The sequence below is a fragment of the Dendrobates tinctorius genome, unplaced genomic scaffold, assembly GCF_039654945.1.
Source record: "Dendrobates tinctorius isolate UK_male_01 unplaced genomic scaffold, ASM3965494v1 ptg000138l, whole genome shotgun sequence".
In the NCBI taxonomy this organism is placed as follows: domain Eukaryota; kingdom Metazoa; phylum Chordata; class Amphibia; order Anura; family Dendrobatidae; genus Dendrobates; species Dendrobates tinctorius.
In genome coordinates, this window is record NW_027361806.1 from 7,473,419 (window position 1) to 7,485,998 (window position 12,580).

The 12,580-nt window shown below is 48.7% G+C and overlaps 2 protein-coding genes across 6 annotated transcripts in view; one reads left to right on the forward strand and one right to left on the reverse strand.

Moving 5' to 3' along the window:
* The window catches only part of SZT2 (SZT2 subunit of KICSTOR complex), a 143,554-nt gene extending 140,919 nt beyond the window's left edge, over window positions 1–2,635 (reverse strand). For 4 of the 5 annotated variants that reach the window (XM_073544510.1, XM_073544506.1, XM_073544507.1 and 1 more), the window contains exon 1: window positions 2,512–2,635. In XM_073544510.1, coding sequence (XP_073400611.1) covers window positions 2,512–2,535 — 24 coding nt within the window. In that variant the 5' untranslated portion in view covers window positions 2,536–2,635. The remainder of the gene's footprint in view (window positions 1–2,511) is intronic. The other variant, XM_073544509.1, reaches the window with a different exon arrangement.
* MED8 (mediator complex subunit 8) lies at window positions 2,584–12,156 on the forward strand. The gene is made up of 7 exons (XM_073544512.1): window positions 2,584–2,717; window positions 7,752–7,870; window positions 10,780–10,924; window positions 11,007–11,147; window positions 11,231–11,312; window positions 11,646–11,891; window positions 11,974–12,156. Exons 1-7 carry the CDS (start codon window positions 2,712–2,714, stop codon window positions 12,036–12,038), a joined length of 804 nt encoding a protein of 267 aa, XP_073400613.1. The 5' UTR covers window positions 2,584–2,711; the 3' UTR covers window positions 12,039–12,156.
* The last annotated feature ends 424 nt before the right edge of the window (window positions 12,157–12,580 follow it).

Genomic DNA, 12,580 nt, shown 5'->3' on the forward strand with positions numbered 1-12,580 from the left:
AAGGAATGGTTCTGCAGAGGGTGACCACAGACCATTTCTCTGTTTTCATCCTTTTTGGCTGTTTTGGTCACTTTTGAATTGTGTCATTGTTCTTACAGTATAGTAGCATGAGGCGGTGTCTACATAACAGCCCACAGAAGTTGCTGAGGTAGTGGAGCTCATCCAGGATGGCACATCATTGTCATCCATGGCAAGAAAGGTAGTTGTGTCTATCAGCACAGTTTCCAGAGCATGGAGCAGATACCAGGAGGCAGGCCAGTACACCAGGAGCTGTATCACTACCTCCTCTTTTGTGCATGAAGGAACAGGAGGAGCAGTGCCAGAGCCCTGAAAAATGACCTCCGGCAAACCACTAACATCCATGTGTCTGCTCAAACTGTCAGAAACAGACTCCATGATGGTGATGGTATGAGGGCCGGTTGTCCACAAGTGAGTGTTGTGCTCAGAACCCAACATCGTGCAGGGCGATTGGCATTTGCCAGAGAACACCAAGATTGGCAGTTTTGACATTGGCTCCCTGTACTCTTCATGAATGTGAGCAGGTTCAACTGAGCACATGTGACAGTCTGGAGACACCATGGAGAGCGATCTGCTGCCTGCAACATCCTACAGCATGACCGATTTGGCAGTGAGTTAGTAATGGTGTGGAGAGGCATTTCAATATATCCCCTGTGTACAAACTGTATATTGGGGGCAGTACAGTCACTACATCCCCTGCGTACATATAATGGGGGGGCAGTACGGTCACTACATCCCCTGCGTACATATATTGGGGAGCAGTACGGTCACTACATCCCCTGCGTACATGTATTGGGGGGCACTACGTTCACTACATCCCCTGTGTACATACATTGGGGGGCACTACGGTCACTACATCCCCTGCGTACATATATTGGGGGGGGCAGTACGGTCACTACACCCCCTGCGTACATATATTGGGGAGCAGTACGGTCACTACATCCCCTGCATACATATATTGGGGGGCAGCACAGTCAGTATATCCCCTGTGTACATATATTGGGGGGCACTACGGTCACTACATCCCCTGCGTACATATATTGGGGGGCAGTACAGTCAGTATATCCCCTGTGTACATATATTAGGGGGCTGTACAGTCAGTATATCCCCTGTGTACATATATTGGGGGGGCAGTACAGTCAGTATATCCCCTGTGTACATATATTGGGGGGGCTGTACAGTCAGTATATCCCCTGTGTACATATATTGGGGGGCAGTACAGTCAGTATATCCCCTGTGTACATATATTGGGGGGAGCAGTACAGTCCCTGTGTACATATATTGGGGGGCAGTACAGTCAGTATATCCCCTGTGTACATATATTGGGGGGCAGTACAGTCAATATATCCCCTGTGTACATATATTGGGGGGCAGTACAGTCAGTATATCCCCCGTGTACATATATTGGGGGCAGTACAGTCAGTATATCCCCCGTGTACATATATTGGGGGGCAGTACAGTCAGTATATCCCCCGTGTACATATATTGGGGGGCAGTACAGTCAGTATATCCCCCGTGTACATATATTGGGGGCAGTACAGTCAGTATATCCCCCGTGTACATATATTGGGGGGGCAGTACAGTCAGTATATCCCCTGTGTATATATATTGGGGGCAGTACAGTCAGTATATCCCCTGTGTACATATATTGGGGGCAGTACAGTCAGTATATCCCCTGTGTATATATATTGGGGGCAGTACAGTCAGTATATCCCCTGTGTACATATATTGGGGGGCAGTACAGTCAGTATATCCCCTGTGTACATATATTGGGGGGGCAGTACAGTCAGTATATCCCCTGTGTACATATATTGGGGGGCAGTACAGTCAGTATATCCCCTGTGTACATATATTGGGGGGCAGTACAGTCAGTATATCCCCTGTGTACATATATTGGGAGCGGTACAGTCAGTATATCCCCTGTGTACATATATTGGGGGGGCAGTACAGTCAGTATATCCCCTGTGTACATATATTGGGGGGGCAGTACAGTCAGTATATCCCCTGTGTACATATATTGGGGGGCAGTACAGTCAGTATATCCCCTGTGTACATATATTGGGGGGCAGTACAGTCAGTATATCCCCTGTGTACATATATTGGGGGCAGTACAGTCAGTATATCCCCCGTGTACATATATTGGGAGCAGTACAGTCAGTATATCCCCTGTGTACATATATTGGGGGGCAGTACAGTCAGTATATCCCCTGTGTACATATATTGGGGGGCAGTACAGTCAGTATATCCCCTGTGTACATATATTGGGGGGCAGTACAGTCAGTATATCCCCTGTGTACATATATTGGGGGGCAGTACAGTCAGTATATCCCCTGTGTACATATATTGGGGGCAGTACAGTCAGTATATCCCCCGTGTACATATATTGGGAGCAGTACAGTCAGTATATCCCCTGTGTACATATATTGGGGGGAGCAGTACAGTCAGTATATCCCCTGTGTACATATATTGGGGGGCTGTACAGTTTGGGGGTACCTCGGCATCTCCTTTCTCCGCCATGTCCCGGCTCCCCCACCCCCTCCTGGGTGTCTCCGTTCCGGGGGGCGATTTCGCGTTACTGGGTCTCTCTAGCCCCGCCCCTTATACCCGGAAATCAAAATTTGAACCCGGATGTAGTTTCTGGTGCACCGGAAGTCCTTTGTTTCTATGGTGACCGGAGCCCAGGAGCGCGGAGCATGCAGGTGCGATCCCAGAGGTGTTATTGCCCTGTGTGCACTGAGCCCAGCGATGTGATGTGAGGCCTCTACTATATATGTACCGTGTACATGCTGCGGCTCCTCTGTGTGCGATATAGGATGCGTCTGTTATTGTCCTGACTCCTTTCTATCGTAGCTGCGATGCTCTGTGTGTCCTGACACTTTCTATCATAGTTGCGATACTCTGTGTGTCCTGACTCCTTTCTATCGTAGCTGCGATGCTCTGTGTGTCCTGACTTCAATGGAAGTCTTCACACAGAGGCTGGACAGACATCTGACTGGGATGATTTAGCGAATCCTGCTTTGAGCAGGGGGTTGGACCAGATGGCCCAGGAGGTCCCTTCCAACTCTACGATTCTATGATTCTATGACTCCTTTCTATCATAGGTGCGATACTCTGTGTGTCCTGACTCTTTTCTATCATAGGTGCGATGCTCTGTCTGTCCTGACACTTTCTATCGTAGCTGCGATGCTCTGCGTGTCCTGACACTTTCTATCGTAGGTGCGATACTCTGCATGTCCTGACACCTTTCTATCATAGGTGCGATGCTCTGTCTGTCCTGACACTTTCTATCGTAGCTGCGATGCTCTGTGTGTCCTGACACTTTCTATCGTAGGTGCGATACTCTGCATGTCCTGACACCTTTCTATCATAGGTGCGATGCTCTGTCTGTCCTGACTCCTTTCTATCGTAGCTGCGATGCTCTGCGTGTCCTGACACCTTTCTATCATAGGTGCAATGCTCTGTGTGTCCTGACACTTTCTATCGTAGCTGCGATGCTCTGCGTGTCCTGACACCTTTCTATCATAGGTGCGATGCTCTGCGTGTCCTGACACCTTTCTATCATAGGTGCGATGCTCTGTCTGTCCTGACTCCTTTCTATCGTAGCTGCGATGCTCTGCGTGTCCTGACTCCTTTCTATCGTAGCTGCGATGCTCTGTGTGTCCTGACTCCTTTCTATTATAGCTGCGATGCTCTGCGTGTCCTGACACCTTTCTATCGTAGGTGCGATGCTCTGTCTGTCCTGACTCCTTTCTATCGTAGCTGCGATGCTCTGCGTGTCCTGACTCCTTTCTATCGTAGCTGCGATGCTCTGCGTGTCCTGACTCCTTTCTATCGTAGCTGCGATGCTCTGCGTGTCCTGACTCCTTTCTATCGTAGCTGCGATGCTCTGCGTGTCCTGACTCCTTTCTATCGTAGGTGCGATACTCTGTGTGTCCTGAAACTTTCTATCGCAGCTGCGATGCTCAGCGTGTCCTGACTCCTTTCTATCGTAGCTGCGATGCTCAGCGTGTCCTGACTCCTTTCTATCGCAGCTGCGATGCTCTGCGTGTCCTGACACCTTTCTATCATAGGTGCGATGCTCTGTCTGTCCTGACACTTTCTATCGTAGCTGCGATGCTCTGCGTGTCCTGACACCTTATAGGTGCGATGCTCTGTCTGTCCTGACACTTTCTATCGTAGCTGCGATGCTCTGCGTGTCCTGACACTTTCTATCGTAGGTGCGATACTCTGCATGTCCTGACACCTTTCTATCATAGGTGCAATGCTCTGTGTGTCCTGACACTTTCTATCGTAGCTGCGATGCTCTGCGTGTCCTGACACCTTTCTATCATAGGTGCGATGCTCTGCGTGTCCTGACACCTTTCTATCATAGGTGCGATGCTCTGTCTGTCCTGACACCTTTCTATCGTAGGTGCGATGCTCTGTCTGTCCTGACTCCTTTCTATCGTAGCTGCGATGCTCTGCGTGTCCTGACTCCTTTCTATCGTAGCTGCGATGCTCTGTGTGTCCTGACTCCTTTCTATTATAGCTGCGATGCTCTGCGTGTCCTGACACCTTTCTATCGTAGGTGCGATGCTCTGTCTGTCCTGACACCTTTCTATCGTAGGTGCGATGCTCTGTCTGTCCTGACTCCTTTCTATCGTAGCTGCGATGCTCTGCGTGTCCTGACTCCTTTCTATCGTAGCTGCGATGCTCTGCGTGTCCTGACTCCTTTCTATCGTAGGTGCGATACTCTGTGTGTCCTGAAACTTTCTATCGCAGCTGCGATGCTCAGCGTGTCCTGACTCCTTTCTATCGTAGCTGCGATGCTCAGCGTGTCCTGACTCCTTTCTATCGCAGCTGCGATGCTCTGCGTGTCCTGACACCTTTCTATCATAGGTGCGATTCTCTGTGTGTCCTGACACCTTTCTATCGTAGCTGAGATGCTCTGCGTGTCCTGACACCTTTCTATCGTAGGTGCGATGCTCTGTCTGTCCTGACACTTTCTATCGTAGCTGCGATGCTCTGCGTGTCCTGACACCTTTCTATCATAGGTGCGATGCTCTGTCTGTCCTGACACTTTTTATCGTAGCTGCGATGCTCTGCGTGTCCTGACACTTTCTATCGTAGGTGCGATACTCTGCATGTCCTGACACCTTTCTATCATAGGTGCAATGCTCTGTGTGTCCTGACACTTTCTATCGTAGCTGCGATGCTCTGCGTGTCCTGACACCTTTCTATCATAGGTGCGATGCTCTGCGTGTCCTGACACCTTTCTATCATAGGTGCGATGCTCTGTCTGTCCTGACTCCTTTCTATCGTAGCTGCGATGCTCTGTGTGTCCTGACTCCTTTCTATCGTAGCTGCGATGCTCTGCGTGTCCTGACTCCTTTCTATCGTAGGTGCGATACTCTGTGTGTCCTGACTCCTTTCTATTATAGCTGCGATGCTCTGCGTGTCCTGACACCTTTCTATCGTAGGTGCGATGCTCTGTCTGTCCTGACACCTTTCTATCGTAGGTGCGATGCTCTGTCTGTCCTGACTCCTTTCTATCGTAGCTGCGATGCTCTGCGTGTCCTGACTCCTTTCTATCGTAGCTGCGATGCTCTGCGTGTCCTGAAACTTTCTATCGCAGCTGCGATGCTCAGCGTGTCCTGACTCCTTTCTATCGTAGCTGCGATGCTCAGCGTGTCCTGACTCCTTTCTATCGCAGCTGCGATGCTCTGCGTGTCCTGACACCTTTCTATCATAGGTGCGATTCTCTGTGTGTCCTGAACACCTTTCTATCGTAGCTGCGATGCTCTGCGTGTCCTGACACCTTTCTATCGTAGGTGCGATGCTCTGTCTGTCCTGACACCTTTCTATCGTAGCTGCGATGCTCTGTCTGTCCTGACTCCTTTCTATCGTAGCTGCGATGCTCTGCGTGTCCTGACTCCTTTCTATCGTAGCTGCGATGCTCTGCGTGTCCTGACTCCTTTCTATCGTAGGTGCGATACTCTGTGTGTCCTGAAACTTTCTATCGCAGCTGCGATGCTCAGCGTGTCCTGACACCTTTCTATCATAGGTGCGATTCTCTGTGTGTCCTGACACCTTTCTATCATAGGTGCGATTCTCTGTGTGTCCTGACACCTTTCTATCGTAGCTGCGATGCTCTGCGTGTCCTGACACCTTTCTATCGTAGCTGCGATGCTCTGCGTGTCCTGACTCCTTTCTATCGTAGCTGCGATGCTCTGCGTGTCCTGACTCCTTTCTATCGTAGCTGTGATGCTCTGCGTGTCCTGACTCCTTTCTATCGTAGCTGCGATGCTCTGCGTGTCCTGACTCCTTTCTTGCTCTGTCCTCTTCCTTTGTCCACCCCTCCAGCCCGGATCTCTGTCTTGTTGCCGCAGAGACTGACCAGCCGATACTATGCGTGTCCTAGGGGTACAGCTCGTATCACACTGTTGTATGGGTTGCAGTCTTTACGCTCTATTTGGCTGCTTGTACCCTACAGGGAGTGATCATTATTTGGTTCTCCCCCTTGTCCATATTTAATCTCACTTGTTCAGCCTTTGGTTTAAAGTTTTTTGGTGTTGAGCCTGTGGTATCTGGTCCGCTCATGATCCCCCAGGTGACATATCAGACAGCAACATATACAATTGATTTTTCCTATTAGCAATTGTCTTGATTTTGTGGGCTCAAAGGTTTTTGCTTTTCTTTATTTCATTACACCAAACACTATTAACTTTTATTGATAATTATGTGGTGACTTGGTGCACATTGAACCTGGGAAAGGAGGAGTTCGGTAGGGCTTGTACCCCATTATGGGCATATATGTGTGGTTTTTCTGGTTTTAATGTTTTTAGCATCATATTGTTGTGTATGTCAAAAAACTAACTATTTTATGCATTTTTCTGAGTGATCCTTGTGACATTTTATGCCTCTTTGTTGGTTCCTGACACCTTTCTACCATAGGTGCGATGCTCTGCGTGTCATGACACCTTTCTACCATAGGTGCAATGCTCTGCGTCTCTTGACACCTTTCTATCATAGGTGCGATGCTCTGCGTGTTATGACACCTTTCTACCATAGGTGCAATGCTCTGCGTCTCTTGACACCTTTCTATCATAGCTGCAATGCTCTGTGTGTTCTGACACCTTTCTATCATAGCTGCAATGCTCTGCGTGTTCTGACACCTTTCTGTCATAGCTGCTATTCTCTGCGTTCCTGACACCTTTCTATTAGAGGAGCGATGCTCTGCGTGTCCTGACACCTTTCTACCATAGGTGCGATGCTCTGCATTCCTGACACCTTTCTATCATAGGTGCGATGCTCTGTGTGTCCTGACACCTTTCTATCATAGGTGCGATGCTCTGTGTGTCCTGACACCTTTCTATCATAGCTGCAATGCTCTGCGTGACCTGACACCTTTCTATTGTAGGTGCGATGCTCTGCGTGTCATGACACCTTTCTATTGTAGGTGCGATGCTCTGCATGTCCTGACGCCTTTCAATAATAGCTGTGATGCTCTGTGTGTCATGACACCTTTCTATTGTAGGTGCGATGCTCTGCGTGTCATGACACCTTTCTATAGTAGCTGCGTAACCTTTTCAGTAATTTACTCTTCGGAGCAGACAGCGCCCTCCTTCATCACTCCCACTCGTCTGTGGCCCCAGGTGCCCATGACGCGGTCTCTGCAGTTATTCATTTTCTTCTGGGCTGATGGAAGAAATGTCTGTCACTCCTAAGTAACTCCTGTTTTTGCTTTCCTGCAGCGAGAGGAGAAGCAGCTGGAGTCCAGTTTGGAGACTCTCATCGCCCAGGTTTCTGATTTGAAGAACTCATTGGGTGGATTCATCTATAAGTTGGAGAACGAATATGACCGACTGACTTGGTGAGTGAGAAGAGACCGGCCCCAGCCATTGCCCCCACACATCAGGCCGGCCAGTGCTGTGTCTGTGGGATCTGTGGTCAGATAAGTCGGATTTGTTGCAGATGGCTGCACTGCAAACGGGGAAGACATTACAGCACAAAACATGTGAGCAGGGAATTCAGCGCTGTATCCACGTGCGGCAGTGACTCCACGTCTGTCTGCCGTAGTGAAGATTTCATCCTTTGCAAATATGTGGCCATTCTTGACACAGTCTGTAATAGTGTAATACATGCACCATATCGGGGAAGCCATGCAACATTTTTAATAAAACCCAATTTAAAAAATAATTTTTAGCTGAAATCCCCCACCCAAACCCCCCCCGGGCTTATACGCGAGACATAAAGCGGGAGTGGGGGGTCAGAGACCATACTCACCCCCTCCTGGCACGTCTCTGCAGCCCCTGCTTCTCCCTCGGTCGTCTGCTTCCTGCGTTCAGCGGTCACGTGGTACCGCTCGTTAAACTCATGAATATGCGCATATTTATGAGTTTAATGAGTGGTACCACATGACTGCTGAATGCAGGAAGCAGACGACCGATGGGGAAGCAGGGGCGGCAGAGAATACCGTGCACCAGGAGGGGGTGAGTATGACGGGGGCAGAGCACTATTCACCTGTCCCCGTTCCATCGCCATCCCCCGCTGTGTCTCCGGGTCCTCCTGCTGTGACTTTCAGCAGAGGGCGCAATGACGTAGTCAGTGCGCACCCTCTGATGAATGAACGTCACTGCAGAGACCCGGGAGACACAGCGGAGGACGGCAATGGAACAGGGGCCGGTAAATACCGCCGGTGCCAGGGGCTCAGGACACCGGCACCTGGCCCCCAGTGACGGAGAGGTGAGTATGTCATTTTTTTATTTTTTTTTCAATTGCAGCAGCAGCAAATAAGGGGTATTTATGGAGCATCTTATGGGCCAGCATTAACCCTTGTGCAGAAGTATTTGGAGGGTATTTATGGAGCATCTTATGGGGCAGCATTAACCCTTGTGCAGCAGCATATGGGGGTATTTATGGAGCAGCATTAACCCTTGTGCAGCAGCATATGGGGGGTATTTATGGAGCATCTTATGGGGCAGCATTAACCCTTCTGCAGCAATATATGAGGGGTATTTATGGGGCAGCATTAACCCTTGTGCAGCAGCATATGGGGGGTATTTATGGAGCATCTTCTTGGGCCAGTATTAACCCTTGTGCAGCAGCATATGGGGGTTTTATCTATGGAGCATCTTCTTGGACCACCCTAGGCTTATACGTGAGTCAATAAGTTTTCCCAGTTTTTTGTGGCAAAATTAGGGGGGGTCGGCTTATACACGAGTATATACGGTACATGTATTTAAGTAAAAAACAAATATAGGACAGATATATATTCTAATAGTGTTCTTTAACTTTCATCACTCTTGCTCTACTCTCCATGACCTGGAGGCATATCTATAAATCGGTCACTTCCATATCCCACCTATAGAGCCATTATAATACCCCATAAGGTCACTTCCCAGCGCCGCACATTATTTTGGGAATTACCTGCCGATCACAGATATTAGGGGCAGGGACACATTCCCCAGACATGTCCGCTGTCTGTGTGTTACCAGTGTGGTTTCCGCAGAGGTTTTAGCTGCTGTAGTGACCTCGTACGCCACAAGTCTGCTGTCATCATCACCCATGATCACCAATGTAAGATGGACAGAAATGTAAATAGTTGTAAGGCCGGGGTCAGGCTTGCGAGAAACTCGCACGAGTCTCGCACGTCAATACCTGGAACTCGGATCGGAGCATTCAGCTGTATGTGTTTCTATGCAGCTGAACGCTCCAGTCCCGAGTGCCAGCAGCAGTGCCGGGTATTGATGTGCGAGTTTCTCTCAAGCCTGACCCCGGCCTTAATCATAGAAACGGAGACTACATTGCAAATGTTCTTATCGTGGATAGGACTGATGCTTCAGACAATTAACTTTTAATGTGAGCTCGGCCTGATTTTCCTGTGCAGATTTCACAGATGTCGTCTCCGGCTTTCTATTCCATACTTATGTTTGCAATTAACCTTTATAAATAATATAACAAGGTACAGGAGGGAGGGTGTAAGCTTCCGGACGAAGCTCCACAACGTTCACGCCGGGTCTGTTGCACAGACGTGTCACTCTGTACATGTCTTTTAAAGGAGTATATATCTTTTTTCACTTTAAAATGCACCCATCGTGATAGAGCAGATTGTTTCCTATCGGATTCCCGCTATTCTTCAATCTTCCGGCGTGGGAGAGCTGCAGCCACTTGCAGGTGACTGTCTGCTCTCTGTTGTTTCAAAGGCGTTATCCCCTTCTACAAAGTCCCAAACCCCGAATGCAGTTTGTTAAAAAACAAACAAACAAAAAAAAAGAGCTTTATTCACCTTCCCCGGGTCCAGTGCTGAGTCTCCTTCAATGATACCAGTGCTATTGGCTGTAGCACTGATCTCATGTCGATCGTGCAGCAGCCAATCAGTGAGCTCAGGAACTCAGCCCGTGTAGACAGAACGCTCAGAGCCGCTGAGCTCCGAGTGACTGTCGCGCTGTCAATGTGACATCAGTGCTGCAGCAGATCTGTCGTACCCGGCTGTGGCCACTCTAGACCTAAACCGTAAGATCCTTCTTCTTGGCTTTAGTAATGAATTGTGTCCGTCTCACATACTTGTTTCTTTTTTTTTTTTGCTTCATGTCGCTTCCAGTTTCTTTGGCACCATCCCTCACTATAGATCACCACTTTGGACTTTCTATTGCGTTGTTCCCACATTTTGATTTTTTCCATCCTGTCATTTATTTTCTGAGGTTCCTTATTGACCCTTTCCCATTCCCTCCATCCTTCGAGACCTGTCTTAATGGCCACCTCACATATCTCTCTCCCTAGGCCCTCTGTGCTGGACAGTTTCGCCCTGCTCTCGGGTCAGCTTAACACTCTGAATAAAGTCCTGAAAAATGAGAAGACACCATTACTGAAAAACCAGGTCATCATCCCCCTGCTCCTGTCACCGGACAGAGATGAAGAGGTCATGGTAAGTGCCTTAGTTTATAACTTCCCACAAGAGGCCTTTGTTGTCTAGAGATCTACTTCTTAACATGAGTTAATGTTTGCAGCGTCTCACCGAGGGGAGGGTACCCGTATTCAGCCATGAAGTGGTACCTGATCACCTGAGAACAAAACCGGACCCTGAAGTGGAGGAGCTGGAAAAGCAGCTGGTTGCAGATGCATCTCGCATCACTCCAGAAGTGGCCCAGGTAATGACCCACCTTCATCACCGCCAGCCTCTATTACCTTCTCATATTTTTCTTATGTAGTAAACTGAGTTGCTTCTTTCCAGAAACAAGTGCAGACTATGAATAAGTTGTGCAACAACCTGCTGGAGAAAATCCTCAAGGAGGAAAGGGAGTCGGATGTTGGAAGTGAGTGTCCGAAATTCTTGTGTGGGTATATGAAATGTTATCATTGTCAAAAGTTCAGCACTGACATTCTCAACATGCGGGGAAGCCTTTCCTCTATCAGACATGTAGGGGAATATGGAGCAGCTGTTAAAGGTGATGACTGCCATTCACCTAAACATATTAAAGAGTTCCCTAAGCACTTGCAGGCATGTAAAATAACAGAGCTGCCCCGGCTTTCCGAACTTGCTCGAGTCTCTGTTTGGCCGCAGCAGTGATGACCATTATTGAGCTCTGCGTCTTGTGCGTTCAGACCAGAGGTGTTGTTAATGTTGAATTTTTTTTTTCTTATTTTAGATCTACGACAAAATAAATCAACGTATAATCCAGCCGACACAAATGCGCTGGTAGTAGCCGTAGCCTTTGGAAAGGGCCTGTCCAATCGCCGGCCCCCAGGACCTGGAGGCCCCATGGGTCCAGGACAGTCTGCAGCAGGTGGGATGTTACAAGGGGCTGCGGGCATGCAGCAAGTACCCATGACCCTGCCGCCCAACCAGCAGCATATGCCTGGGGGGGTTCCAATGGCACAGACTGGCCAGCCAGGTAAGAATGGCCACACAGGCCACAAGATCTATAGCAGGATGTCTGTCTATGAGTGAACTGACTGTTCAATGTCTCCCATTAGGTAAGATGCCCAGCAATATCAAAACCAACATTAAATCTGCCTCCATGCACCCATACCAGCGATGAATCCCACCTGCTTCCAGAATAGCGGCACTCAACCCCAGCACCAGTAGATGAGATCTCAAGGACTTTCCTTCACATGTACAGATGCTGTTTATGCAAATAAATGATCATAAGACTTGTATTAGGAAGCTTCTTTAGACAATGAGGAGAATGTTACACACTTTCCCTGAATAATAAAGACTCAGACAAAAACACAAGTCCTTAGATGTCCTCATGGCCGTAAGCTGTCAGGGCAAGCTGAGAGATGCAGGATTGTCACAGCTCGGAGACCTCTGTAATACTCATAGCTGCTCATCTGGCCCATATACCTCTTTACAAATCATTTTTAGTTTGGCAGGTTATACCTTGAGCTTTCAACAGCAGGCTCAGGTTCTATGCAAATAACGTTGCGTAGCTTAAACCAAGCACAGACACTCGGTGGACCCTGGGTGTGACCAAACAGTTCAGTGCACCCTGGGTGTGACCAAACAGCTCGATGCAGCTTCCCACCTACTTGTTTTCCATCTCTCTCTGCCCTTTTCTGCCTCCTGTAAACCAGAGCTTTT